Source organism: Glycine soja, chromosome 11 (genome assembly GCF_004193775.1).
Source record: "Glycine soja cultivar W05 chromosome 11, ASM419377v2, whole genome shotgun sequence".
NCBI lineage: Eukaryota > Viridiplantae > Streptophyta > Magnoliopsida > Fabales > Fabaceae > Glycine > Glycine soja.
This window is the reverse complement of record NC_041012.1, coordinates 24,493,720-24,520,678: the sequence shown is the minus strand read 5'-3', so window position 1 is coordinate 24,520,678 and position 26,959 is coordinate 24,493,720. Positions and strand designations below refer to the sequence as shown.

Sequence of the window (26,959 nt, the reverse complement as noted above, 5' to 3'; positions counted from 1 at the left end):
TCAGAAATGTATCTCACGGCGATTTTCAATACATAGCAATGTGGTTTTCATTAAGAAAAATGTATTGTTAATTTCTGGATCAGTATCAGTTCAATCTCACTGTGTTGCAAGCAGTTATAATAAGGAAACTAACAACAATGTTTTGTAATTCGTTTATTCATGGGCTTAAGTCATGAAAATTGTGGCACATAAGAGGGATTGAACTGTATGTTTTAGATCTTACCCTTTTAAAAATGAAAACTAAGAATTGTCAATCTTTAAAATACTTTAAAAAGTAGAAAAAGTCAAACTTAACCTCTCCATACCAACACTTCCTTGACTATGGTAAAAGAGAAAATGATCTATTATTAGAGAATGTATCTATATTCACTTATACTGATATAAGAGTAATAAAAAGATGCATTATTTAATAGTAATAAGGTAAACTCGTCTTGAAGTTCATTCACAGTTGGACAGCGTTCACAAAAATATATAAATGATGCTCCAAATTTTGCTAGAGAAGTTAGTTTCTACCTTCACCTATTAAATATGAATTATTTCATTTTTAACTTATCTATAACTAATTTATTTGAAACCAAGCGTGCTTAATTAATAATATTACATTTCATTGACATTGACTCTTAAAGTTGATTAGTATTTAGTCTCTGTTAGATTCTTTTCAACGTAATGTTGAAAAAGTCTCCTTCCACTTCTGGTAAATGCTTAAATTGATGCTGTCATGTTGTATTGAGTCAATCATATGCATCACTTCACGTTCAAGTGGAAGAGCTTTAAACTTGAAGTGTAAATCCAATACTTCAACTAAGAACTCAACAAGGCATTTGCAATTGGAGGGACTAGTACCAATTGCAAGAATAACTTGTGATTCAATAATCTTCTGATAGAAAAGAGATCATGAAAATTTAGGTAACCGAACAGCTGAACTGATATTGTGATCACTGATCACACATTTCATGAACAGTACATGAACATGAAAATTTCTTTCTTGGTTTTCAATATGTACAAAAAGACTTAGGATGGCTACATTTCTGATTGATGAGACGCTACAAGAGAAAAATGTGTACAAATAATCTACGTTGGTTTCAAGATGCAAGTTTCATTGCCTTGTCCCTCAAGCACGTTCCTCAATATCCTCTTTCATTTGCAAATGTTTTTATCAAATGGAACACATCCAGTAAATGTCATGAACTAGTGCAGTTCCATTGCTGTCATGAACTAGTGCAGCAAATGTTCATCTCTTGATGACTTGATAGTTACTTGCTTCTATGAAGAACCCCTAAATGCAACCGACCACAAGTACTATCATATAAAAGATCCTTCCAACAAGTCCAAGTCCAAATAAAATTACATAAAGCCTTAGGGAACAACACTTAATCACGCTGCAAGAGATTCATTACCTTATGATTTTCATAATCTGCTTATATCGCGGCCAAATACCACAGTTGTAATCCAGTTGACAAGTACATAGAATCTGTTCCTCCAGCTGATAACACGCGTGATGTATGCCGAGCGCCAAATAAAAAAACTCAGAAATCCTGCCAGAGCCAACCCTTTTGCCTCCTGTAAGAGCATGGTAAGTGAATCACACTATGTTTTTGAAGTACCAGCAGTATCTCAGGAATGCTAAATATTACCTTGGTCTGTCTAAGATCAACAAGGGCCTTATATCTACCAATAGTTGCCATGCTTCCAAGGTGCCTATAAACAAATGGATCCCCAAACTCTATTTCTTTTGCACTGTTTGCATGGCCTGCACCTGCTTTTCCAATTTTGTTTAGTAGAGCTGCTAAATATTTACCTTGCCTCTCTGCAACCTGTTGAATTCAAATGACAATGTATCAAATGGTCAATAACAAGCTTTCTGGATAAGAAGAAACAAGAAACACTACTTCAATGATGAACCATTACAAATAAGAATAAAATAAGCAAAGTCACTATGAAATGTATCTTTGTTAGCCGGAAACCAAAACTACAAATTGCAAGAATTTAACGAATCAAGGAGTGTGCAGGAGAAAACAAATGAACCTAATATCACTTACTTGGGCTAATGCAGGAAGTGTTTGTCTTCCAGTACTTTCAACAAATCCACTGCAGTCTCCTATTGAGAACACATCTTGTACCGAAGGAACACGGAGCCACTCATCAACACCAATCCTATGAAACAAAAACACTCAGAATTTGCTTTGGGATAATAGACTATAGAGAAGTTATATATACCTGAACCAGATTTCCTTATATGACAAAAAAAAAAAAAAAAACTCAATCTATTCATAAATCAGCTTCTAATTTGTAACTTTTTGGCCTATAAAGTTCTCTATAAGCACTTATAGGAAAAGAAATGAATTGAACTTCTCTCATAAGCTAAAATCAACTTATCACCTCAGCTTTTCAAGAAAGCTTCAACAAAAGTTAAAGTGCATAAGTCTATTTAATTTAAGAGAGAAGTTAATTAATTTTACTTTCTTATATTCTTCTGCTAATGGAGAAGATTATCCAAACAGGGCATCTGTGGGAAGCAAATGTAACAATGTCAAATAACAAGACTAACCTCCCACCAGGAGCTTTTGGGAGATCCAAAGATTGAATCATAGGCAATGGACCAACACCAGTGGACCATACCAACAACCCGTATGGAACCTCAGAGCCATCATTAAGGGAAATCTTCTGAGGTTTAACATCTTTCACAATGCCACGAACAAGACGAACTCCTGACTGAGAGAGACTACAACATTGGCAAAATATAATGAAACTAATACAGAATAGTTTTAAGTTTTAACAACTAGCTAGCTTGTCAACCAGTTTCAGACAGTACTACAATGACCAAGAGTGACATCTTGTATATGAAAATTTCCAAATTAAAGATGAAATGCCTTTGCATCAATATGTAACTCACCTTTGTCAATTGCTTGGTAGCATAGCGCCTAAGCCGGTCATCAAAGGAAGACAATATCTCATTTGCCTAACAAGGCATGAATAAATTTGTTCAACAGCATAAACTACCTTAACAGACAATTTTGGCTTTTATAAGTTCACATATCACATATCTGATGGTACTTAGCATACCTCAATTAAAGTGACACGGATGTAATCCTTTACATGGACATATCTCTGACGAACATCTTTCGTGATAAAATCGCTAAGCTCACCACTGAATTCTACTCCAGTAGGACCACCCCCCACAACCACACAATGTAAAAGCCTTTGCTTCTCCTCTTCTGAAATACCTGCGTACAAATAAAGCACAAAAGTGATGCACATCCAAAAATAAAAAATAAAGAATCAATAGTCTATGCATCGATAGTGTAAATTGTTTTTACATTGTCATCTATTAATCATAAATCATTATGTATAATAAGTCTATTGACTTCTACACTAACTACCTTATAAAGCACACCAACAATGACTTCTAATTGGTTGATTCTTTACCACTAACATTGCATAGAAATTAAAGTCTAAAAATAAAAATAATAAAAAACTATGATGACTCAATGTTTGTGGAACATAGTAAAACTATTGTTTAGCAAACCTGGAACATCAGACAGCATCAAGTTCAGGAGCAGCTTCCTACGAATTTCCTGTGCATGGTGAACTTCACGAAGAAAGATGGCATGTTCTTTGACTCCTTGAATTCCAAAAGTGGAAGGCTGTGACCCTAATGCAATTACCAGCTTGTCATATGAGATTGTGAATTTCCAGGGAGCTATTGTCTCTACTCCTTCGGTTACAGTCTCACAGTGCACCTTCAAAACAAAGCACCAAATTCTTCATAACTAAGCCGCACTTCTATGGCACCAATCTTCCAAGTCCAACCAATAATAGTATCAAATTGTATTTTCGTTCGGGCCAATAGACTGCCTTGAAAACTGAGTCCCAAAATCCAATATAAATGGCACAAAAATTTAAATCTAGTGACAGATTCTTCATCACTTAAGATACTCCAGACATTCCAAATTCCCTACATCCTAAAGTTAATTTTCTTTTTCATTTTTAGCAAATTACAACATAACAAAAATCATGAAGTTCCTTGTTAAAAGAAGTTGTGTGCAGCTCACACTGCTAGTCACTAAGTTGTAGCATACACGTTGGCATGAACACACACACACACAAAAAGGGCAAACAGATCCACTCCAAAATCATTCAACACCCCCTCAAATTCTTTTTATTTGTTTGAGGTACATGAATCCAATAATAATCGTAAATTAATCATATGTTAACATTTCCAACGGAGGGTGCTCTTGTCCTTCACGTGCAAACTTAGAAATTGGATAGTAATATTTTGGTGCTCGAAAATACTTGGATGAGGGTTGGTAAAATTGATTTGGAAGTGATGTGATTTATATTTGAATGTTTTTATTATAAAATTAAGTTATGAGTAAAACTTAGTATAAACTTTCGGATTCAACGCAAAAGTTAGTTAAAGTTGTTTTAACTCAAAATCAATTCTGAATACAATCAATTTTAAAATCTTTTATAACGTGAAATCAGACAAGTAAAACTTGATCTAAAATAAATTCTGAACCCATAATCAATTCAGCAACGTGAAACTAAATAAGTAAAAATTGATCTAAAATTAATTTTGAACCTACAATCAATTCTACAACGTGAAATCAAACACACACAGGTAATTAAACAAAACAAGTTAACACACATGACACACCATATGGTTATGTGCATCAATTTGAGTACAATTGGCGAGGAAGAAATAAGAACCAGGCTCTCTAGAAATAGCTGGTTGGATCCTCCCAATGGGTTCAGCAACGGATCTAAACTCAAGAGTTCCAACACAAGTAGAGGCTAATAGAGGGGTGAAGACCATGTGGTTGCGAGGTGAGACACAAACAATGTCATACACACGAGGGTCCAAGCCCTTCATGAGCCTGCACCCGGCCCAACCTGAGCCCAGCACCACCACACGTGGCTTCTCATGAGGCCTTGTTGGCTGCAAGCCCGAATAATTATTATACTCAACTGGCTTCACACAGGGCTTCTCCTCAATGGTGTTAGTGCTGAAGTTGGAAAAAAAAGTGAAGGAGGGTAATAGACAAAATGGGTCAGTGTTTTTGGGTCTTTGAGATGATGATGATGCTCTTTTCATGGTGGCAAACTTTGAGAGGTTTCTTAACCAAGCCATGAATGATCCTTGTTAGTTTGGTTTGGTCTCAACCTCAAATGGGTTTCAGTGGATTTTGTGTAAGAACTAAGAATATATAATATGTAAGCTTAAGTAGATATGCATCACAAAATTTAGATTGGGGTGGAAAGTGAAATAAGTGTAAGAAATTAAGTTTCATGCATGTGGGCTTTGTTTTCAGTTTATTAACTTGATGTAAGGTGGGACATGTTTGTGTGTGCTGATGTTTGGATTTAGTTGTAGCAGTAAGTAAGGTGGCATTGGCACCTCATGTTATTTGACAAATGTCTTCATGTGATTTTTTGTGAAGGATAATAAGAATTATCTACACGAAAATTCTTATATACACAAGATCGAGGAGTTAAATTGTAATATACAATTAATTGTTTTTAAATTAAAATGAATAAACAATATAAGAAAATCAAGTGTATACCGAGAAAGATAAAAGGAAAAGAATTTGAAATTGAAAGACATGTTTTAGCTAATTGCGGAAATAGTGTGTAAAATACAATCCTCAACGAGAGAAGAAAGAAAGTTTTAAGAAAATTGATGGAGTAGAAAGAGTGAATTAAATATGTCCACATTGTCAAATGAAATCTTATCTTATAAAGACTTTTAATTTATGCAGTCAAGCCTATATAAGTTATATTGGTGTGGGTATGATTGTTTCTTTTTAAGAATAATTGTCAAGTAGTAGTTGATAGAATTAACAGCAATTCTTTCCAGCAAAATCTGAGCATGCGGGCAATTCTTCTGACCTGTAGGCATAGTTTGTATAGTTATACAAACTTTGGGTTATGTTTCATTAGGAGACAAGCTAATTAAGTTCTTCATTCTTTAGTAAGAGCGAACATATTTATATTAGTCAGCTCACTTTTGAGTATATATAAGCCACCCTTTATTGAGGTTCTTATCAATACAGAAATGACATGAGATTATTACAGTAAAAAAAAAAGTTAGTAAAACTTGAGACACCTCTATACTATTATATAGGACGCTACTAATATGCTGAGACAGCAAGTAGAGGTTCATAAAAAAAAAATTAATGCATGTCTAGAATGCAAATAATTCTATCCAATTATATTTATTTAATTAGCCTACAGGCATTAGGGACTTAATTTGCCCACCAAACAGAATTTTAGTTCCCTTGAAGGAAATCAAACCCACCGTGTGAGAAAGATGAAAGTTATACTCATTGTTATAATTAATGTTGGCTAGTGGTTCATGCACGTGACATGCAGACAAAGACCTAATGGATAGTAGTGAATAAATTTATTTTTATATTGTCATGACTGTCCCTAGCTATAGTTTCTTTCGATACAAATTAATACAATGGCCAGGGCACGTGATCGAGTTTTATTTTTTAATTTGATGATCATCAACATATATATAAATATTCCTTTAAATCTTCCCATTCTTCCAGAGAAATTATTTTACTCTTCATCGACCTCAAAAGTACATATGTTTATAATATAAAAGGTTAAGTATATATTGCATTGACTGCATTAACTGAAATAAGGTAAACTATTATACATTTCCAATAATCTCTCAGGCTCAGCCTTTTCGCCCTGCATTACCTCCCCGACTAGCCCCCTTCCATGGATCGTGCTCACGAATTGCAGTTGGTCCACCATAGTCTTCAAGGTTTATTACCTTCAATGACCTCCCCACCATGCTCGAAGCAACTTCATCATCTGTGTGTAATAATCCAAAGTAAAGCGATATTTTACTTATCAAAAAACATGAAAAGAAATATATATGAAATGTAGTCAAACTAATGTTTATCTTTTCTCATAAACATCATTACAATTAATTAAGAATAAAAAATATATTTAAAATTACAACCGAGGACGGCATCAAGCTCATCGCGGAAACAGGCAATGCTCTTGTGCAGGTGTGAGCTAGTGACCAAAGCAAGAGTGAAGGGAAGCTCGAGAGAGTGAAGGGTTCTAGTTAAAGTATTAGGGATTTTAAATTAAAGGACACCGACTGTTGGCATAGAAGAAAAACAACGTCGTTTCTATATATAAACCCATTGTCGTTTAAGTTTTTCCTAGTAAATTAAACCCGTTTTAAGATGTGTATTATAAATTCTTCTTAATTACAAAACTGTCACCGCGTGACATTTTAAGGCAGTTGCATATAACCGATATAAAATACACGTCGTAAAAAAACAACTTTTTTAGTAATGAGAAGCTAATATATAATTAAAAGTTAACTAATTACAAAATAAAATATAATTATAATGCATTGATAATATGAATATTTTTATACTATTATATATTGTCATCTAAGGTAAGATTGTTCGATTTTAAAGATATCATATAAGTTGTTTCCTTTTAGAGATATAAGGTGATTTCTGATTACTAGTTAACAGTATAAAAAATTATATTCTAACAGTGTGTGAAAAATAAATTTTTAAGAGGAATTCTAAATTAATCCACACAATTAATATTAAATTTTAATTGAAATACTTGACATATAGTGCAAAGATTTTTTTATAGTGTAATCTAAATATTGTCATGTAATGGATAAGTATTGATTTATTTAATGATTACTTTAAAATTCATATTCAAGATATTTTTAACTGGTGGATGAAGTAAAAAGTTTACTCTAAGAGAAATTCTCATATAATTTTTTCTCTTATATAATTTTGTCTCTTAGCAAAAAGTCAAGAAGACATAATCTATAACTTGGAAATGAAAGGTCATAAATCGTAGGAACACGAAGCCTGTCCATCTTTCGAGATATATATAGCATATACACTCCTAATAAGTAATACTCAAATAATTCATGTATTAAGATTAAGAAATTTTTTTTTTTAAAATAATCATAATATTAGTCATAAATTGATTATTTTGAACTTTACACTAACTATTTGATTAAAAAATATAAATTATTATTACTTATGTCAACTCATAAAAAAATATTAATATAGTTGATATCAATACATGTATCTTAAATTTATAATTTTTTAAAAATTATCATTATTGTTAATACTCTTTTTTTAATTATTTATCATTAAATTATCTTTTTTGTAATGAGAGATATTTTTAATTTAAAAATAATTAATAAAAAATATAATAAATTAAGTCTTATAAAAAATAAATATTATTTTTCTTGAGTCTTATAAATAAGGATGGGAGGTGGAGGAAGAGTATTAATAACGTCATACCTTTTGATTTCATCTTTAAACGTGATTGAATTGCACTAATTAACATAAAGCTTAAGAAATCCTTTTAAACTTCTCTCCCTCTCTCTTTTTATTTTTACGGCGAAACTTTTCTCTTTTTAAACATACCAAAATTTAGCAAAAATCAATCTGGCAACTTTCGTTTTTTTTTTTTTTTTGGTAACTTTCACCCATAAAATTTCTATATACTCTAAAGATTATTGTATTGTATGAATTGATTGTTAAGGAAAAGGGAGAACACAACTAAAACTGATAAAGAGAAAGGGGCAGATCGACATATATAACAAGAGAAGTTTTTGTGCTTTGGTTAATTTCTTTCCTTTAAATCTATCCTTTCGAAAGCAAGATATGTTCCAACAAGCTAGACTTTTTAGTACTTTAAACTGAATAATTAACAACCACAAAAAAGGATGATGAACTTAATGTATCAAAGTCTTCCTTTTAACTAATATAATGTTGGCCTCCTAGATAATTTCTAATTAATTACCTCTAGCTAACAAAATAATGGGAGATATGATATTAGATATAGAAAATAAGATGAAATGAAAAGGAAACTCACTTGAGAAGTGACTAGGGCTTCGAGCAGTGGCAGAAAATATTACCAAGAAAGTTATGAAAAATAAGGAAAAGCACACGCCATTGTGAGCTCCAAATGCCATGTTTAGGTCAACTGAGGGTGAATTAAGGTAGTATATTAGTCTAATGTTGTACTTAACTATTTATAGATTATAGAGGAGAGAGAACATGTCTAAAGTCTCTGGAACACGTGTATGAATACTATTGGAGGTGGAAGTCGACTTTCCTAAATGCAAATTACAATATACAAGTTGTGTTGCGTTGGGTTCATAAACCACCAAACATGAAAATATCACGCCACGTTCACATAAGGTCAACGGGATCACCAACACACGTAAGGTGCGTTCCTGTTCAGAAAATATTTTTTAACGTTAAAGTAGTGAGATAATAAAAAGTTGGAGCTAATTTAAAAATACATTTTTAAGATGTGAATGTAAAAAAATACATCAAAAAGTAAGAAATAAATCTTAATGTTTACTCCATATTTTATCATACTACGGTGAACATGCTGTATTTTTCAGGAGTAAACATTAATTTTATCTCAAATGTATTTTTCAAACATACTCAAACGAAAAATAAATTATTCATTTTGTCAAATTGAATTTGCATGTACATCAAACTTCTACAGCGGGGTCCAACTACCTGATCAATTTTTTTTTCTGTCAATATATATATATATATATATATATATATATATATATATATATATATATATATATATATATATATACACACACGTCCTAATTACTTTTTTGATTCAATTGAAAGATTTTGTTATTATTTTTTATATTTTTAATCAAACCCCGTTAGTTGCATAAAATTCGATACCGAATATCCGATTTTTTTTTTTGAAATATTATTGAATTTGTGATTCGAATTGTCTAAGCAGGTCAGCATTTTTTTTTCACGGCAAAAAAGAGAATTTCATTAAATTAACTGGTATTACTATATCACAAGCTGTGAAAATATGGCAAAAACCAGGAAACCATATTCCATATATGAGAATCATTCTGCTAGTGCTCTGCACAATTTGATTTATACAATAACATGTACTAATACTGCAGCAACCAAAATCTAACCAGTGACATCCATTTTTTACAAATGCATCATTTTATTGCCAAGTAATGCTTCCCAGAATGAGACAGACACCGATGCTAGCCAGTGTTATAGTTCTGCAGAATTGATACGTACCCTTTACCATGTTGATACTACATAATCTAAATGCCTTTGTGTCACTCTGCAAATGAAGTTTGATTTCCCACACAGGATGCTTTTGAAGTGTCGGTAAATTAGGAAGGTTTGTTTTTGGGTATTAATTTCAGATTATGATTGGAAATAATATTACTAGAATTATGGGGAGAATAAATCAGGAATAACAAGTGAATGGGAAACCAGCAAATGCTAAGAAAAAATCCAATCATAATAACAGGTTAATGCACCATGAGTTTTAAAGGCGATAATTAATGTACGGTGAGTTTAATGATGGTCTTTACTGTGGGAATCCGACGAGTCTAATCACTTTGAAGCACAACGAGTTAAAATGATTTTGATAACAATTAAGTAGTTGTGTGTATTGCATAATTCATAGGTAAAGTCTGTGTTTGTGCCATGCATATATGAATATTCTGTGATATGTATATGATTCATGAGGTGTGATAACATGTTGTTTGGGATTACAACATTGTGATTGGGATTGGATATATGTGATAAATTGAGTATGTGTTGAATTTTAAGATACATGTGTATTGAGATATTGTACGTACTAAGTTGTGAGTTATACATTGTATAATCACACAACTGTAAGACCCTTTAAGGGCGATGAGTTAATGCGCAATGAATAGTGTGATGAGATCCACTGTGGGAACTCGACAAGTTTAATGTTATGAGGAGGCACGACGACTTAAAGTTATTTTGAGAACACTTAAGGAGTTGTGTCTTTTGTATAGTTCATAGATAGAGTCTACATGTTAAAATGTTTTCTAGGTTGGACCTGAATCAAGAGGGAGAGACCCTGACAGACTCTTCGGAGTATAAGTCTTGAGGGTAAATACACTCAGTTTGAATATTTCTTCAAACTTATGTTGATTTCATATGATTGGAGCGTTCTTACAAAACAAAGTGAGAAAATTGTCGCAATGGACATAAACCTCACACTGTCACACACTCTTTCTTTTTGTTCAAATTCTTTTGACTTAATTAACAGATTCAATGTTATATTTTTAACCTTGTCGTGTATAGGTTAAAAAACATGATTGTAAATAAGGTATAGCTAACACATGAATTGGAATTACTCTCCTATATTTTAACATATAATTGTCGTAGTTATAGTCAAGAAGATAATATTTAGGTTGTGTTGTTAATTATTTATAATTAATCTTTAGTTGTAAAAAAAATTAAAAGTCTATTAAATATAACAAATAACCAATGTCACTAATATTTGTATCTAGAATTAGACGGGTATTGTATCAAACTTGAAATACCAAAAAATGTTAAATAATGGAGGTTATTTTGCGGAGGTTTTAGAAACCTCCTTAATTTATTAAAAACTACCATTTTTTGTGCTTAATTTGCGGAGGTTTATAATCTCTGCTAATTAAATATTATTTTTTCACTCTTTTCTCTTTAAAATAAAATAAATCATGTTTTTTTCCGGCAAAAAAAAATTCCCTCTCAAAAAAATCACAAAATCCCAATTTCCCTCTCTAACTCTCCCTCACATCCCATTTTTTTTGTAAATAAATTTATAAAGCTTTTTAGTATAAATAAATAAATATAGAGCAAATAATAGGTTGAGTACCCTACGTATAAATAGTTATGTTAACTCATGTACCTCCTCTTTCCCTCATTTTCGTTTTTTTCCCTTCTCCTCTCAAAACCCTCTCTTTTTCCCGCAGGCCACCAAGACTGTCTCAGAAAAATGACGATCTTAGATTCATTCACCGTTGGATCGTTGTTAAATTTAAATAGTATGTTCACAATCCAATTCCGAGCATTCTCACCGTTGGGAATTTCGATACAATGTCTAAGCTAAGAGAAATACCTTTTGCATCGTAGTTTTTTTTCTTTCCCGCAGAAACCCAAAACGGTCTCAATAAAACTACGATCCAGGTTTCGTTAACCATTGGATTTTCATGAAATTTTGATATGTGGTTCGTGTTTCAGTTCCGCACACCTTCACCGTTGGGATTTGCGAGATAATAGTCACGGAGAGAGAAAAAATGAATCGCATACAAGCGGAGGCTTCAATCCCTTCTCTGTCTCTCTGACGTTTGGGAACTCTATCGGAGCAATTAGAGGAAAAAATTGGAGGAATCTCAGGGAACTACTAGAGATGCTGTTATCGCTGGCTGAAGACACGTGAGCCCAAGTAAGGGATGAGTTATTCACAATTAGGGATTAGTGAGAACATGTGTAGGGATCCTTAGAGATATCAATTAGAATGAGTTTTGGGGTGTTTTTGTAATTTTCATTTTATCCTTATAATTGCTGTGAAATTATATATGTTTGATGAATCAGTCGATGTCCTAATGAGAAATTGCTGTGAAATTGATGTGTTCTTGTGTTGAGTGTGAACCCCTTAGAAAAATTAAGCTTTTTTTATTAACGTAAATTATATTTTAAATAATATTATTCAATGACTTATTTTATACAAATTATTATCTTGTTCTAATTAGATTGTTTTAGTTATTGAATTGTTTTTATAGCTAATTATATGATTACTATTACAAGTTGTAAACTTGAAATTACTTTGCATATAGGAACTTTGTAGGAGAAATAAAGAAATTCGAAGCAAACAAGTTATTCCACACACCGGTGGATCCAAAGCTAATCCTAGAAGAAGAAATGAGTTGGTAATGACACTAAATGTTAACTTTTACTAATTAAAGAAGTTCAATGTTTACTTACTCTTTATTTATCTTAATTGTTAGAAACTAGGAAGCTAGCAAGTTGTGGACAATTATATATTGAAACTCATAAAAGGAAAGATGAATCATTTGTAAATGAAGCAGCAAAGACTATAGCGGTATGTTTTTCTTTAGTAACATTGTTTTCAAGGATTGTGCTTAATCTTAAAAATTTTATATTTCATTTTATTACATGTTTGCAGGAACAAATTGAAGTAGGATTGACTCAAAACATAGTTGATGAATCTGAAGCTTCTCCTCTTGATGTTGTTGGTATCCTAAAACTTGTTAGTATAATACACAATGTACTCTTAAAACTGTTTTACATATGTCTATAGTTTATTAATTTATTCACGCATATTAGTAAGGAAATATATTTTGTAATTGGTATGTGTGTTTATTAAGTTAATTAATTTACAGTTTTGTAGGTAGATTTTATAGTTAATCAACAATATTAAGGTAGAATTTTATTCATTTTGGCTAGCTCTTAATACTCTTTATCTCAAGTTAGGTCTTTAAGTAAACATATATGACCAAGGTAATAACCATGCATAAGTTTAGAATATTAAAACAATTGTTTAGAATTGATTATTTTTATTGATGGTCATTATGATTTAGTATGTGTGATACACCCTTGTATATAGTATATGTGACTAAGTGTTTTTTCTTTTCCTATTTCAGCCAAATGATGCTTCAAGTGTTCCTAATACACCTTTGGATGCAAGGGGATTTTCTGGTGCTAGCAACCATTAGTTTGCTTATAATGTATTTTGGATTTAAAGTTTAGTACAAGACTAATATTACTTTGTTATGGATTTTATGTCATACTTTGATTTACAATAGAAATTTGAATTATAAATCTTTGAACTATATGTTATTATTTTGGTTATTGAAATATAATTTCTATGTCCTCATTATGAGTTTTTTTATTAAATTTTTTTTATCGATATCATAAGAAAATGAAAAATTGTAATACATGTAGATTATGAAACTAAAATGAGTATACAAAATCATTATATACAAGAAAATAAGGAGAATTAGAAATCAATTGTAAAACATCTATTGTTAGCATGATTTAAAAAAAAACCCTCCATAGTATAGTTTTAAAACCTCTTTTAATAAACCTCTGCATTTAGTATAGGTTTAAAATCTCCTACAAAAAACCTCCATATTTAGTGTAGATATAAAAACCTCTTCCAATAAACCTCTACAGTTAGCGTAGGTTTAAAACCTCCTTTAAAAACCTCCACAGTTAGCGTAGGTTTAAAATCTCTACAAAAAAACCTCTGCAAAATATTCTCGATACCAAAGGTTTTCGAAAACCGCCGCTAATTGCTTGTGGCGAATATAACTGTGGAGGTTTTTGACAACCTCCGTAATTTATTTTGCGGAGGGTAAAAACCTCCACTAAACGAAAAAATAACCTCCATTATTTAACAGATTTGTTGTAGTAAGCAGCATTCGAGAAAAAAAAAACCAGAGTTGTGACACTAATCTGTCTCCAAATCACAATTTACAAGGTATTTTTGGCATAACCTTCCTTCCCTTTTACCAATGATTTAGGAAAATGACTAGAAGCAACTTGAATTATTCGTTGTGTTGCTATGCTAAGTACTTCTAGATTTTCACTCCCCAATTTGGTCTCTAAGCAAATTTCTCGATAATATCTATAAATGAAATATTTGAGCAACTATTTTGGGCTATATATGGGTAGGAAAAGGAAGAGAGGGGAAGTTGGTGATGAAGATGAAGAGGAAGAGATAGTAAAGAGGAGAAAGACCTTTGGAAACATCTCACTAATCTCGCATTCAATTCTTCACACTTCAGTAAGCTGAACAATTTTAGAAAATTTGTATCTTGGGTTCTGTTTAGTCGAGATGACTCAATTTCCTTTCTTAGTCTTGATTTCAAGCGCCATGGTTCGGTTAAGCCAAAACTCCTAAATAGGGTCATGAAATATGCTTCTATGCACAATGTTAAAATATTGACAATCGACACAAAGTTAAGTTTCAGAACCAAATTTGAGTTTCCCCCAACATCTTTGGTAGTTCTTAAGCTTTCCATTAACTGTGATGTTTAAATGAAAAAACTTCCAAAATCTCTGCAGTTGTCAGCATTAAAAAGCTTGCTTGCATCTTGAGCATTTCACTTTCACACAATGAATGCGCTGAGTTGTTTTCAACTTGTAGCATGTTGGGTACTTTGGTCATTGGAAGTTGTTCTTTGCATAAGGATGCAAAACTACTCTGCATATCTAATTCCAACCTTACCAGTTTGACCATACTCAATCTCCTTGGAGGACAAGATTGTGATATTGCACTTTCTACTCCAAATCTTATTTCGCTCATGATCATAGGTTTTACTAACCGCCAACTCTCCTCCACATGCAATCTTTCTTTTCTCGAAAAAGTACATCTTGATGTGTTTGAGAACAGTTACTTAGTTAATGTAAGCTGGCTGCAAGTGATATATAATGTAAAGACAATGACACTCTCTCCTAGTACCCTCGGAATTTTGCTAAGAGTAAGGTTCATGATATGTCTGTATTTTATTTTTTAAATATATTTTTTTCTTGTAATTTTGCGTTTTTGTTCTTGCAGAAAAAATTATTTTAGTCCTTACCAAAATATGTTTGTTTTATTTTATTTTTTTAAAAGTGTTTTAGATACTATTTTTTTTACCATTGGTAGTGCAATCTAAAATATTTTAAGAACGAAAAACAAAATAAACATATTTTCTAAGAATTAAAATGAATGAAAAAAAATACTAAAACAAACAATGAAAAAAGCATAAAATTATAAAGATGAAAAATGTATTTAAGCTTCTTTTTTTTCAATACTCAGTCTTGAATTCAAGAATATCCATTAAATTATGTCTATTCCAACTCACTCTTCTCTCAATTCCTTCTATAACTATACCACCTTGCTTTGTTGGATTGGAGTCACCGAAAAGTGAGAATGATTCCGGGCGCGAATGTATCTGATGAGGAAGTAAAGAGGTCAATGCAGTACTTAATTCAAACCTCTCCACAGGACACAGTTGATATCATAAATTACTGAAAGTGATATCAAAAGCCTTCACTCTTAAGGTACAAATTTTTTAAGAGTTACTTAATTTTCACTTCATTTGTGCTTCCTTGTGAGTGTAATGTTTGTACCATTCATTATGGATGTTTTCTTGTGTTCCATTGATTGAAGAAATATTCTAAATCTAAGAAATTATCACTCTGGAGAACAATCTGACTGAAACATAAAAAGTTGTTATCCTTTTGAGATTGAAGAATGATACTAAGTAAAATCTTTGTCTACAACAAAATTGATGCTGCATAAAAAAACCATTTCAACCAGTACGAAGAGTCTTTCCAATTATTGCTAGCCAAATGAATTTAAAAATGACCTTAAAACTAATTTTGACCAAAAGAAATGAGCAGCAGGCAGCAACATAAAGTCATCAGATTTGACAGAAAAGCCGCTCCTTATATTACAACCAATAATTTTGGAGATATAAGATTAGTTCAGTGATTGGAGAAGGGTGAAAGGAGGAGAGAGAAGTCACTAGTTTGAATTTCCTCAATTGATATTTTTAAGAAAACTATAAAACTAATAAACTAACATTTTTCGGTAAAAATAAATAAAAAGAAACAACAACTAATAATTTTGAGATCAAGTCCTAAACATATATGTTTATTAAAATACTTAGAGAGAGAAATTTATACATTTTAATTTCAAATTTGTTCTCATATATATGTAACTTAATCTATTTAAACATGCTTATAATTTAACTCCACTGTCACTCCATTAGCCATGTCTATAACACTAAGTCTTCAATCATCAAGTGGGGGAGGATGAGGGGAGAAAGGATAATGTATAGTGTTAGGCCCTGGTCCGGGATAATCTTCTTCTCTCATCTGCATCTTTCGGTTCCCTAAAAAAGAACACCCAAATCACTTTTATTACCTTGTGACTTATATAAGTATTAAAAAAATAACCAAAATAATTGATGAGAAAGAATACAATGCTCTTAGTTTTCTATAAACATCTTTCCTATAAGAAAAAATTATACTTAAATATAATTGAAAGGAAAATATGAACACCTCTCTTAAATATATATTTAAATTTTAATATATAGTTTTAATCTTTAGAATTCAACAAGTAATAACACAAAGATGTAGAGATTATTAACCTTAAGTTTTATGTTAAGTGTTAATCTTTACTTATTTAATCCACAAACATGACAGTTTGCAAATTATTAATGCTAACATGGTGGCCGGGAAGAACAACACAGTCCGCAAATTATTAATAACTTTTCCTTAAATATTGTGTATATTCTTAAAATAAATAAATCCTTTCAGGAAAATGTTATCAACATAAAATTTACTGTACTTTTTATTATTAACAGAAATAGTAAAAAGTAAAAAATTTCAAACAGTGACATAGACATCAAGTGATGAATCTCATGACAATTTTTTTTAAGAATAAAAAATATATTTAAAATTATATTATAAGTACATTACTAACGTTTAGAGCGATATGGAAATCTTAGTATTCATGAGCGAGAATATTTATTCAGCATTTGGAGCAAAAATTTCCTAATACACTCATGGTGGTATATTCACCATTAGAAAAAAACAAAGTGTTGATGATATATTTATAATTTATCAAAATAACTATTACTTTTTTTAAGAAAGAATAAGTATTACTTAAAGTTTATGGAATATTAAAAAGTTAAGTAAAAAAGGCTGGGTCTAACATTATATAGTTAGTATTTAGTTAATTTATTTAACAAGTTTTTTAATTATCTATAAAAATTAAAGATAAGTAGCATCGTATATACCAATTTGTATATCTTGTTCAATCAATTGAATGAGACTTTTTTATTATTTATTTAACAAGCCGGGAACATTAACATGTGCTATAAGACATTTTGACTTAAAAATCTAAATATATTAAATGTGGAATTTATTTAAAATATAGTATATTTTTAAAATAAATATAATAACTACTCACCTGGACGTGGTGGACGAGAAATGCGAGGATCGTATTTTGGATTGGCCTTTGGATAGTAATAATCATCTATGTTGTGGTTGCTATTTAGGTCCCCTGTTTCAAATTAAAATCATTTCACCTAATGTTAGATTCTTAGAAAGAAAAGAAAAAAAGTCATTTTCACTTTTAATGTGTAATTATTTGAAACAGAAAACATTTTAAAGATAAGATAGCATGTTTATAAAATTAAAAAAAATGAAAACAAAAAATAAAAACAAAAGTAAACATACCTCTTAATTTATACTAATAAGGATTATAAATAGTATGCCTAATCAACAAATGGTTAGTATGAGTAGTAATGGGTCTATCCTAACTAATTATTATATATGAAAAAAAAAAATAGTCTCGTTGAAGCAGCACTAATATTCTTTACCATTGTATGCATACTAAAAAAAATGCCTAACAGAACATAGCAAAATGCAAAATTTGATCTTGATTCCCTTTTTCCTTTATCTCTGCAGCAGTAACATTAAATTTGAAATGTGGAAATAAATTATTACAATTATGAGAAAATTATTTCTTGTTAATCTTTAATTTAACTTGGAAGGATATCAAGCATCAGAAAACACATAATGCAAATACATTTTTCATAAACAAAAGAAAAGAATAAACTAAAAACACGTTTTAAAAAGTTATGTATACTATATTTTTTCAATTGTTTATGTAAAGAACTAAACTCATCAGAGGTTGTTCCTTGCAGGTGACTACAGAGGTTAGCAAAAGAAAGAGCAAGCACACCCTAGCGATGAAAGCCATCTCTCAAACTCAAGAAAGTCAATTTTGTTGTATGATGGTAGAAGACAACAAAATTGTTCTACAATTTATAGAGTAAAAAATGAGTTATCGCATTTATTTTTTTTATACTGTCATCAATGCTTCCATGAGTTTCAAGTATTTATTGCATTTATTTTTTTATACTATCATCAATGCTTTCATTTCAAGTATTTATTGCATTTATTTTTTATACTGTCATCAATGTTTTCATGAGTTTCAAATATTTATTGCATTTTTTTTTTTACTGTCATTAATGCTTTCATTTCAAGTATTTATTGCATTCATTTTTTTATGATGTCATCAATGCTTTAATGAGTTTCAAGTATTTATTAATGAAGCTTTTGGAGTCCATTTTCTGAATTCAGGATTTGTAACCCCTTTCTCCATTGATTAAATAGATTTTCTTTCGGTAGATAATGGATTTTTTTTTTAGTATACCTAAAAGCTCTACATCATATTTAAGAGTTGATGTTAGAGATAATTTATAAATATCTTTATTCCTTATTCTTTGAAGCACCTTTTAATTGTAACGAGATTCGACCAATATAAAGCGGACAATTACAATATCTCGGATGCGAATACCTATTGATATAGTGGGCTTAAAATGAGAATGAAGATTTCAATATTTTCTCTTATATTCAATTAAAAAAATTAGTTCATTTAACATAATATTGTTAAATTACTCTCTACTCCTTTGAAAGGTGTAAGTATTGTAGTATGATTTTGCAGTCTCTCTCCCCCCTAAAAAATGCAAGTATTACAGTCTCTTCCTATGTAAAAATAGGCAAATTGCCCTAAAGAGGCTACTTTTTCAAACTTATTCGTAAAATGGTGATGTTTTTAAACATATTCTAGCATGGGTCTGTTTTCTACATAAAATACATGCAGGGAAGATGGAAACCGCCAGCCCCATTGGCGAGTTTGGGTTGACATCGACACGTGGCGCAGAATGCAATGGTCTCGCCACTCGTATTGGCGATTTGACCATGCAGGAGAGTAGCCAGTTTGACCGGCGATTTCCATAGCTAGGGCATCAGCTTTTCCAGATTTTGGCAGCACTTTTTTAGGGTTCAGAGGCAGCTTTTTCAGACCATGGGGATATAGCCAGTGCAACTGGCGAGATGACAAAGATATAGCCAATGGTACTAGCGAGATCACTGATATAGCTAGTGGTGCTGACGAGATCAATATGCTTTAAATATATGGGGACAACTCGTCTGATATGTAATTTTCTATCTTCTTTCCCATTCAAAACATGTTCTGAAACATGTTTTGCTTGCATTCATAAAACATAACCATCAATTGGACCAGACTTAATTTGTATATTTGATGAACATGACGAGAAAGATGTCATTGATACTGCAAAATAAAATATAATACAATAAATTGACAATAAAATTTATACATAAAAAAATTAAGTACACTTACAAAAATTTAGTTAAATATACATACCAAATAATTAAAATTTGAATAAACAACAGAATACATATATTTGAATAACAAAATATATGATACAAATAATAAAATTTAAATATACTCTCCAAATAAATAAAAATACATGCAAAACTTAAAATACTTATTGAAATACTCTACAAATAACAAAATTTAAATTAAATAACATATATTATACAAATAAATTAAAATAAATCAAAAAGTTACTATGGAAAAAAAAATTTAAACAATATATATATATATATATATATATATATATATATATATATAAAATTAATAATGTATCATATATTTCAGCAAAAACTTAAAATAAGTAAACTAAATAATATTAACATTCTAACTAAACCTAACATACCATATATATAACACAAATAATACCATACAAACCTAAAAAATCTAAACCAAATAATAATAACATACCAACTAAAATTAACGTAACATATATATAACACAAATAATAACATACAAATTTAAAAAACCTCAACAAAATCATATTAACAAATCAACTAAACTTACAACAAGATTGTTAAGAATTCTACTCATCTCTTCTACCTCGGATTTAACTCTTAAGGTTCTCACAACGTATCAAACTAACAGTAATGTCTCTAAAGTGTGGAAGCGAAAACCGTGGCTACAAACTTTAGGTCATACGTACGATAAATCCTTTCATGAATATTGAGTTATCGAGGAAACTTAGGCCGCTACTTGTCCTCATACAAGCACTCCTCTAAACTTAAAAATTATTTCAAATATTTTACTACTCCAATAAGGACCTACGCGGCTAAGATAGCACTCAACGGTTTACAATGGTCGACTTCTGTATGAACTTATGGCTTACACCTTACAAGGATCTCACCCGAAAACTTAAACTTACTTGAGTAATCTCCAACAAGAATTAAGGTTAATTCAAGGAATCCTAAAATAACGTTTTGGTTCGACTACTAGTTAAGGGAATTTTACCTTAATCTTAGGTTTCCTCTCATCTCAAAACAACTTCTGCCCAAGAAGGATTTGTAGTTATCTTTCACCTAGACGTAGCATACTCTAAGGGTCATCTTCATCTAACTAAAATGCATAACAAAACTCTTAGCACGAAACATGATTCCCAAAGGTCTATAATAACCTTATGATACACACCATAATTCAACTTAACTGGAAACATACTAAACACTAATCATCGAAACCACATCAAGAGCTAACTTAGGGTGGGAGATCCTGTCACGCATTTCACAAACACACATGGGCATCAATCATATTATGACATGACCAGGTACACATAGAGGTCACAATAGGTACTAAGGTATTTCTTGAAGCATCCACAAACTTTTTCCATATTAAGGTAAAAAGAACTAATATTTATCTCACTAATCATACAACTATCATCAATAATCTTTTAGGTCACCTACCTTACGCAAGAACACTCACTCTTGAATCCTTCTATGCTTAACAATTAATGCCTTACTAACTACCTTACACTCTTCTTAAGGTTCCACATTATGTAGAAGCAAAGCTTCATGGTGAATCAAGAGTGATTCAAAGATGTTTTGATGATAACAAAGATGATAACAAATGATGATGACAAAGGTGATGACAAAAAACTCAAAGGTCAATCAAAGAATGAGTTCAAGATGTTCAAGATAGAATCAAGAACACTTCAAGATTCAAGAGGAAAGTTGAATTCAAGAATCAAGAATCAAGATTCAAGAGATCAAGGTTCAAGGCTCAAGATTCAAGAATCAAGAAAAGGCTATTCAAGAATCAAGAAAAAACTTAATCAAGATAAGTATGAAAAGGTTTTTTCAAAAACTGAGTAGCACATGATTTTTTCTCAAAACAAGTTTACCAAAGAGTTTTTACTCTCTAGTAATCGATTACCAGATTATTGTAATCGATTACCAGTAGCAAAATGGATTTGAAAAAGTTTTCAAACTGAATTTACAATGTTCCAATTAATTTCAAAAAGATGTAATCGATTACAATGTTTTGGTAATCGATTAACAGTGCCTTTGAACATTGAAATTCAAATTCAAATGTGAAGAGTCACATCCTTTCACATAAAAGCCTTGTGTAATCGATTACACTGATTTGGCAATCGATTACCAGTGGTTGTTTCTGAATAAATCAAAAGATGTAACTCTTCAAAAGGTTTTTGACTTTTTCAAATTGGTTTTAAGTTTTTCTAAAAGTTATAACTCTTCTAAATGGTCCTCTTGGCCAGACATGAAGAGTCTATAAAAGCAAGGCTTTGATTTGCTTTTCAAGATACTTTCCAATTAATCTTATACAATCCTTTACAAGCCTTGAATCTCTTTGAACTTCTTCTTCTTCTTTGTGCCAAAAGCTTTCCAAAGTTTTCTGGTTTTCTGAACCTTGAAAACTTGTGCTATTCATTCTTTTCATCTCTTCTCCCTTTGCCAAAAAGAATTCGCCATGGATTAACCACCTGAATTCTTTTTGTGTCTCTCTTCTCCCTTTTCCAAAAGAACGAAGGACTAACCGCCTGAATTCTTTTGTGTCTCCCTTCTCCCTTGTCAAAGAATTCAAAACGACACAGTCTAAGAATTCTTTTGATTCTTCCCTTTCCCTTATACAAAAGTATTCAAAGGACTAACCGCCTGAAAATTCTTTTGTATCCCCACAAAGTATCAAAGGTTTAACCGCCTGAGATCTTTGTCTTAACACATTGGAGGGTACATCCTTTGTGGTACAAGTAGAGGGTACATCTACTTGGGTTTGACTGAGAACAAGAGATGGTACATCTTTTGTGGATCAGTTCTAGTGGAGGGTACATCTACGAGGGTTTCAAAGAGAACACGGGAGGGTACATCCCTTGTGGATCTTTTCTTGTAAAAGGATTTTTACAAGGTTGAAAGAAATCTCAAGGACCGCAGGTCGCTTGGGGATTGGATGTAGGCACGGGTCGTTGTCGAACCAGTATAAAAACTCTTGTGTGTTTGTCTCTTTCTTTCCTACTCTTTTAATTTCTGTTGTGCATTTAATTTCTGCTTTTACTTTTTGTTAAGTTTCTCTTCTACTCCTTATTCTCTTAACAACTTAGTAAAAGCCTTAGAAGAGTAATTTTGTAATTAGTAAAGGTTTAGGAATAATTAATTCAACCCCCCCTTCTTAATTATTCTGAGGCCACTTGATCCAACAAGTGGTATTAGAGCAGGTATCTTGTAGAAAGTCTAACAAATTCAAGATTCATGGCCTCTTCAAATCCCTTGTTTCCTGAAGGAAATTCCATTCACAGACCACCTATTTTCAATGGTGAGGGTTACCATTATTGGAAAACCCGTATGCAGATATTCATTGAAGCCATAGATCTAAATATTTGGGAAGCAATAGAATTAGGACCACACATACCCACTATAGTAGATGTAAGCACAAGTACTACAACCCAAAAACCTAGAGATAAGTGGACAGAAGAAGATAGGAGAAGAATCCAATATGATCTCAAAGGCAAAAACATCATCACTTCAGCCCTAGGAATAGATGAGTACTTTAGAGTATCAAATTGTACTAATGCCAAGGAGATGTGGGATACTCTCCATTTAACCCATGAAGGAACCACAGATGTAAAAAGGTCTAGAATCAATACCCTAACCCATGAATATGAATTATTTAGGATGAACCCTAATGAAAATATTCATAGTTTGCAAAAAAGATTTACACATATAGTAAACCACCTTGCTTCTCTAGGAAAAATCTTTCCTAATGAAGATTTGATTAATAAAGTTTTAAGATGTTTAAGTAGGGAATGGCAGCCCAAGGTAACTTCTATTTCTGAAAGTAAAAACCTCTCTTCCATGTCTCTTGCCACTTTATTTGGTAAATTGCAGGAACACGAGATGGAACTTCAACGCCTTAATCAGAATGAAGAAAATGACAAAAAGAAGATAAGTATAGCCCTTAAAGCCTCATCATCAATACAAGAAGAAAATGAAGAAGAAGATTCAGATGATGAAGAAGATTTTTCTTTCTTTGTTAAGAAATTTCAGAAATTCATCAAGAAAAGAAGAATTGACATGCATCAGAATTTCAATAATGGAAGAAAATCACAAGATGATTCACAAGTCCTTAGGTGTTACAAATGCAACCAAATTGGTCACATCAAGGCCAATTGCCCTTCAAATGAAGAATGGTCGGAGAAAAGTGAAAAGAAAAGATTTGATGAAAGAAGAACTAAGAAAGCCTACATTGCATGGGATGACAATGATTCATCCGATGGTTCAGAAAAGGAGATTAATCTTCTAACCAAAGATTATGAAAGTGATGAGAACATCTCTCAAGAATGAAAAACAAGGAGAAAAAGTATGATCCTCATCTCTGAAGATCTAGACACTTTAATCTTGAAAAAGGTAATATCAAAATCATTCTCTTATTAAAATTTCTCTTAAATTGAAATTTTTATTTAAACAATTTGAGTATGATGACTAACAATTCTTTATTTGTTTGTTTTTTATTGTTTGAAATCATGAGTATGTGTTCTTGATTGATTTCATCTTATTTGCATGAAATATTTATTCATATATTTAAATAAAATCAATATTCATCATACTTGTGTTTTTGATTGTTTTTGATAAAATTGATTATCTACATGTTTTAATGTTTTTGCATGATATGATATGTGATTACATGATTGAGAATTATTCATAAAGTATGTTTAGTATTTTTTCTTTAAAAAGTGTTTTTTGATAATCACTCAAAATTTCTTTTCTCCTAGAAAGCCTTTTGGTTTTTGTTTTCTGGCTAAAATAACCACTGGTAATCGATTACCATAATAGTGTAATCGATTACAAGCAGTTATTTCTGGCAATGTTGCTTTCTGGTAATCGATTACCATATTTGTGTAATCGATTACAATGCATCCCTGCACCTATATATTCAGATTTCAAATTCTGAAACCTGCAACTCTTCTCTCTCTCGAAAACCCTCGCCCCCAAATTTTCTTCCAGCCATATCTCACTCAATTCTTGTCCAAACCACTCCCCACAAAGCCCAAACTTCTTCTTTTTCCACTATCTTTCATTTGAACCAATTGAAATCTCAAAAAATCTCTTCAAATGGCTGAACCTTCGAAGAAGAAAAAGGGCACTTTGAGTCGGAGTCAACGGCATTTTGGGTCACAGGAAACACCAATTCCTTCCTCCATTCCCTTTGGATCATTGTTTTCATCAGAGGAACAACGTATACGGTACACAAACCTCTTTTCTTCTCATTCCATTATAGACCCAAAATTCATAGATATGGATTTCTTCTCAAATGACAGTTTTGAATGCTTTCAAGCATTTGAAAACTCCAATCTTATTCCATTCATGTCTCTGAAATTACTTGTTTATTCTGAACTAGTCAAAGCTTTTTATTCTAATTTAGAAATCCATGAAGGTACCCTAATGTCTGAAGTTTATGGGATTAAGATGGTCATTGACCAGTCCCTATTCTATGATTTAACCCAATTGCCAAGCGAAGGTGTACCATTTGAAGGTGCACTGATTGACGATTGGAAGTTTGATTTCTCTGTACATGATGCCCGCCGGTTGGTTTGTACCAACCAAGCGGATATGACCGGAAGGCTTCTTGCCGGTTCATTGGCTTTTGAAAGCCGCATCCTCCATTACCTTATTGTTCACATCTTGCTTCCGAGATCTTCAAACCTTGCTCCGGTTTCTGAAGAAGATCTCATTGTCATGTGGGCCTTTCATAAAGGTTTACAAATTGATTGGGCACATCTTGTTAGATATCACATGCATAAGTCATTGCCATTGAATGCTCCATGCGCCATCTTGTTACCCTTTTCCATCAACACTTAAACATCCCTCTTGATTCTGAACCTTATGTTCCAATCAAGAGATCTTTCCTTAAAGGCGCTTCAGTCATAGCATCTTTCGGTTATCAAAAGGAGAATGATGGCTCTTGGATGAAGAAAGGTGCTCGACATGTTTGTGAAGAAGGACATGATGGAGAGGATTCATCTCTCCTTTCAAAGATAATGGGCAGGTTTGATGGTCTTCAAACCTTTGTTGGTGAAAGGTTTGACACTTTGGAATTACAAGTGGATATGCGCTTCAATGAAATGGAGTCAAGAATCACAAAGGTTGAAGAAGATGTGTCTTACATTCGTTCAAGCTTCGATCTTCCACCACCGCCGCCACCATCATCTTAGATTTCTATATTATTAGTACTTTGATTTTCAGCCTTGTATTTTGGCTATATTATTATGGTATTTGAACAATTTACTATTTTCTTATTTGCATGGTATGTTTGAACAAATATTAAGTATGTTATTTGACTATGTGGGTTTTATAGTTAATCTATTCATGATTATTGCTTCATGGTTCTTGCTTCATGATTTGGTTGATAGTTTTTCCATGAATGTTGTATGAATGTTTAGTTATATTTGAATACTTCAAATTTGATACGAACTTTGGCTTTTTGTTGATGCCAAAGGGGGAGAGAAATAGGGATTAAATCAAGAACTCACATGAGTAATCAACTTAATCTTAAGAGAAGCATAAATTCAAAAACAAAGGGGGAGAATTTATGTGAGTGATCGACTAGGAAAAAGTGTGTGTGTGTGTGTGTGTGTTTCTTGATTTCAGAAATTGTCATCATAAAAAAGGGGGAGATTGTAGAAGCAAAGCTTCATGGTGAATCAAGAGTGATTCAAAGATGTTTTGATGATAACAAAGATGATAACAAAAGATGATGACAAAGGTGATGACAAAAAACTCAAAGGTCAATCAAAGAATGAGTTCAAGATGTTCAAGATAGAATCAAGAACACTTCAAGATTCAAAAGGAAAGTAGAATTCAAGAATCAAGAATCAAGATTCAAGAGATCAAGGTTCAAGACTCAAGATTCAAGAATCAAGAAAAGGCTA

At 31.6% G+C, this 26,959-nt stretch overlaps 2 protein-coding genes and 2 long non-coding RNA genes across 4 annotated transcripts; 1 reads left to right on the top strand and 3 right to left on the bottom strand.

Annotated features, from left to right (window-relative positions):
* Positions 1-859: 859 nt before the first annotated feature.
* On the bottom strand, positions 860-5,199 carry LOC114377485 (internal alternative NAD(P)H-ubiquinone oxidoreductase A1, mitochondrial-like). The gene is made up of 9 exons (XM_028336012.1): positions 4,658-5,199; positions 3,527-3,740; positions 3,064-3,224; positions 2,894-2,959; positions 2,549-2,712; positions 2,040-2,154; positions 1,635-1,814; positions 1,398-1,560; positions 860-1,276 (listed from the first exon to the last, which is right to left on the bottom strand). Exons 1-8 carry the CDS (start codon positions 5,129-5,131, stop codon positions 1,408-1,410), a joined length of 1,527 nt encoding a protein of 508 aa, XP_028191813.1. The 5' UTR covers positions 5,132-5,199; the 3' UTR covers positions 860-1,276; positions 1,398-1,407.
* Positions 5,200-6,527: 1,328 nt separating this feature from the next.
* On the bottom strand, positions 6,528-9,005 carry LOC114373786. Its single transcript, XR_003658460.1, has 2 exons — positions 8,884-9,005; positions 6,528-6,825 (listed from the first exon to the last, which is right to left on the bottom strand). It is a non-coding gene; the product is annotated as an uncharacterized LOC114373786 (long non-coding RNA).
* A 3,347-nt stretch (positions 9,006-12,352) lies between these two features.
* On the top strand, positions 12,353-13,658 carry LOC114375062. The gene is made up of 3 exons (XR_003658691.1): positions 12,353-12,924; positions 13,009-13,092; positions 13,487-13,658. It is a non-coding gene; the product is annotated as an uncharacterized LOC114375062 (long non-coding RNA).
* Positions 13,659-16,459: 2,801 nt separating this feature from the next.
* On the bottom strand, positions 16,460-18,662 carry LOC114373780. The gene is made up of 3 exons (XM_028331321.1): positions 18,528-18,662; positions 17,812-17,904; positions 16,460-16,729 (listed from the first exon to the last, which is right to left on the bottom strand). The coding sequence occupies exons 1-3, from the start codon at positions 18,604-18,606 to the stop codon at positions 16,629-16,631; spliced, it is 273 nt and encodes a 90-aa protein (XP_028187122.1). The 5' UTR covers positions 18,607-18,662; the 3' UTR covers positions 16,460-16,628.
* Positions 18,663-26,959: the final 8,297 nt, after the last annotated feature.

Excerpts from the sequence above, each read along its gene's own strand:
- LOC114373780 (XM_028331321.1), bottom strand. The coding sequence starts at position 18,606 with ATGGCTTTCATCGCTAGGGTGTGCTTGCTCTTTCTTTTGCTAACCTCT. Across the intron at positions 17,905-18,527 it reads CAAGGAACAACCTCTGATGA|GGGACCTAAATAGCAACCAC; the intron begins GTTTAGTTCTTT and ends AATTTGAAACAG. Across the intron at positions 16,730-17,811 it reads TTCTCGTCCACCACGTCCAG|GGAACCGAAAGATGCAGATG; the intron begins GTGAGTAGTTAT and ends GTTCTTTTTTAG.
- LOC114377485 (XM_028336012.1), bottom strand. The coding sequence starts at position 5,131 with ATGGCTTGGTTAAGAAACCTCTCAAAGTTTGCCACCATGAAAAGAGCA. Across the intron at positions 3,741-4,657 it reads TTGATGCACATAACCATATG|GTGCACTGTGAGACTGTAAC; the intron begins GTGTGTCATGTG and ends TTTGTTTTGAAG. Across the intron at positions 2,713-2,893 it reads CTACCAAGCAATTGACAAAG|TCAGGAGTTCGTCTTGTTCG; the intron begins GTGAGTTACATA and ends AGTCTCTCTCAG.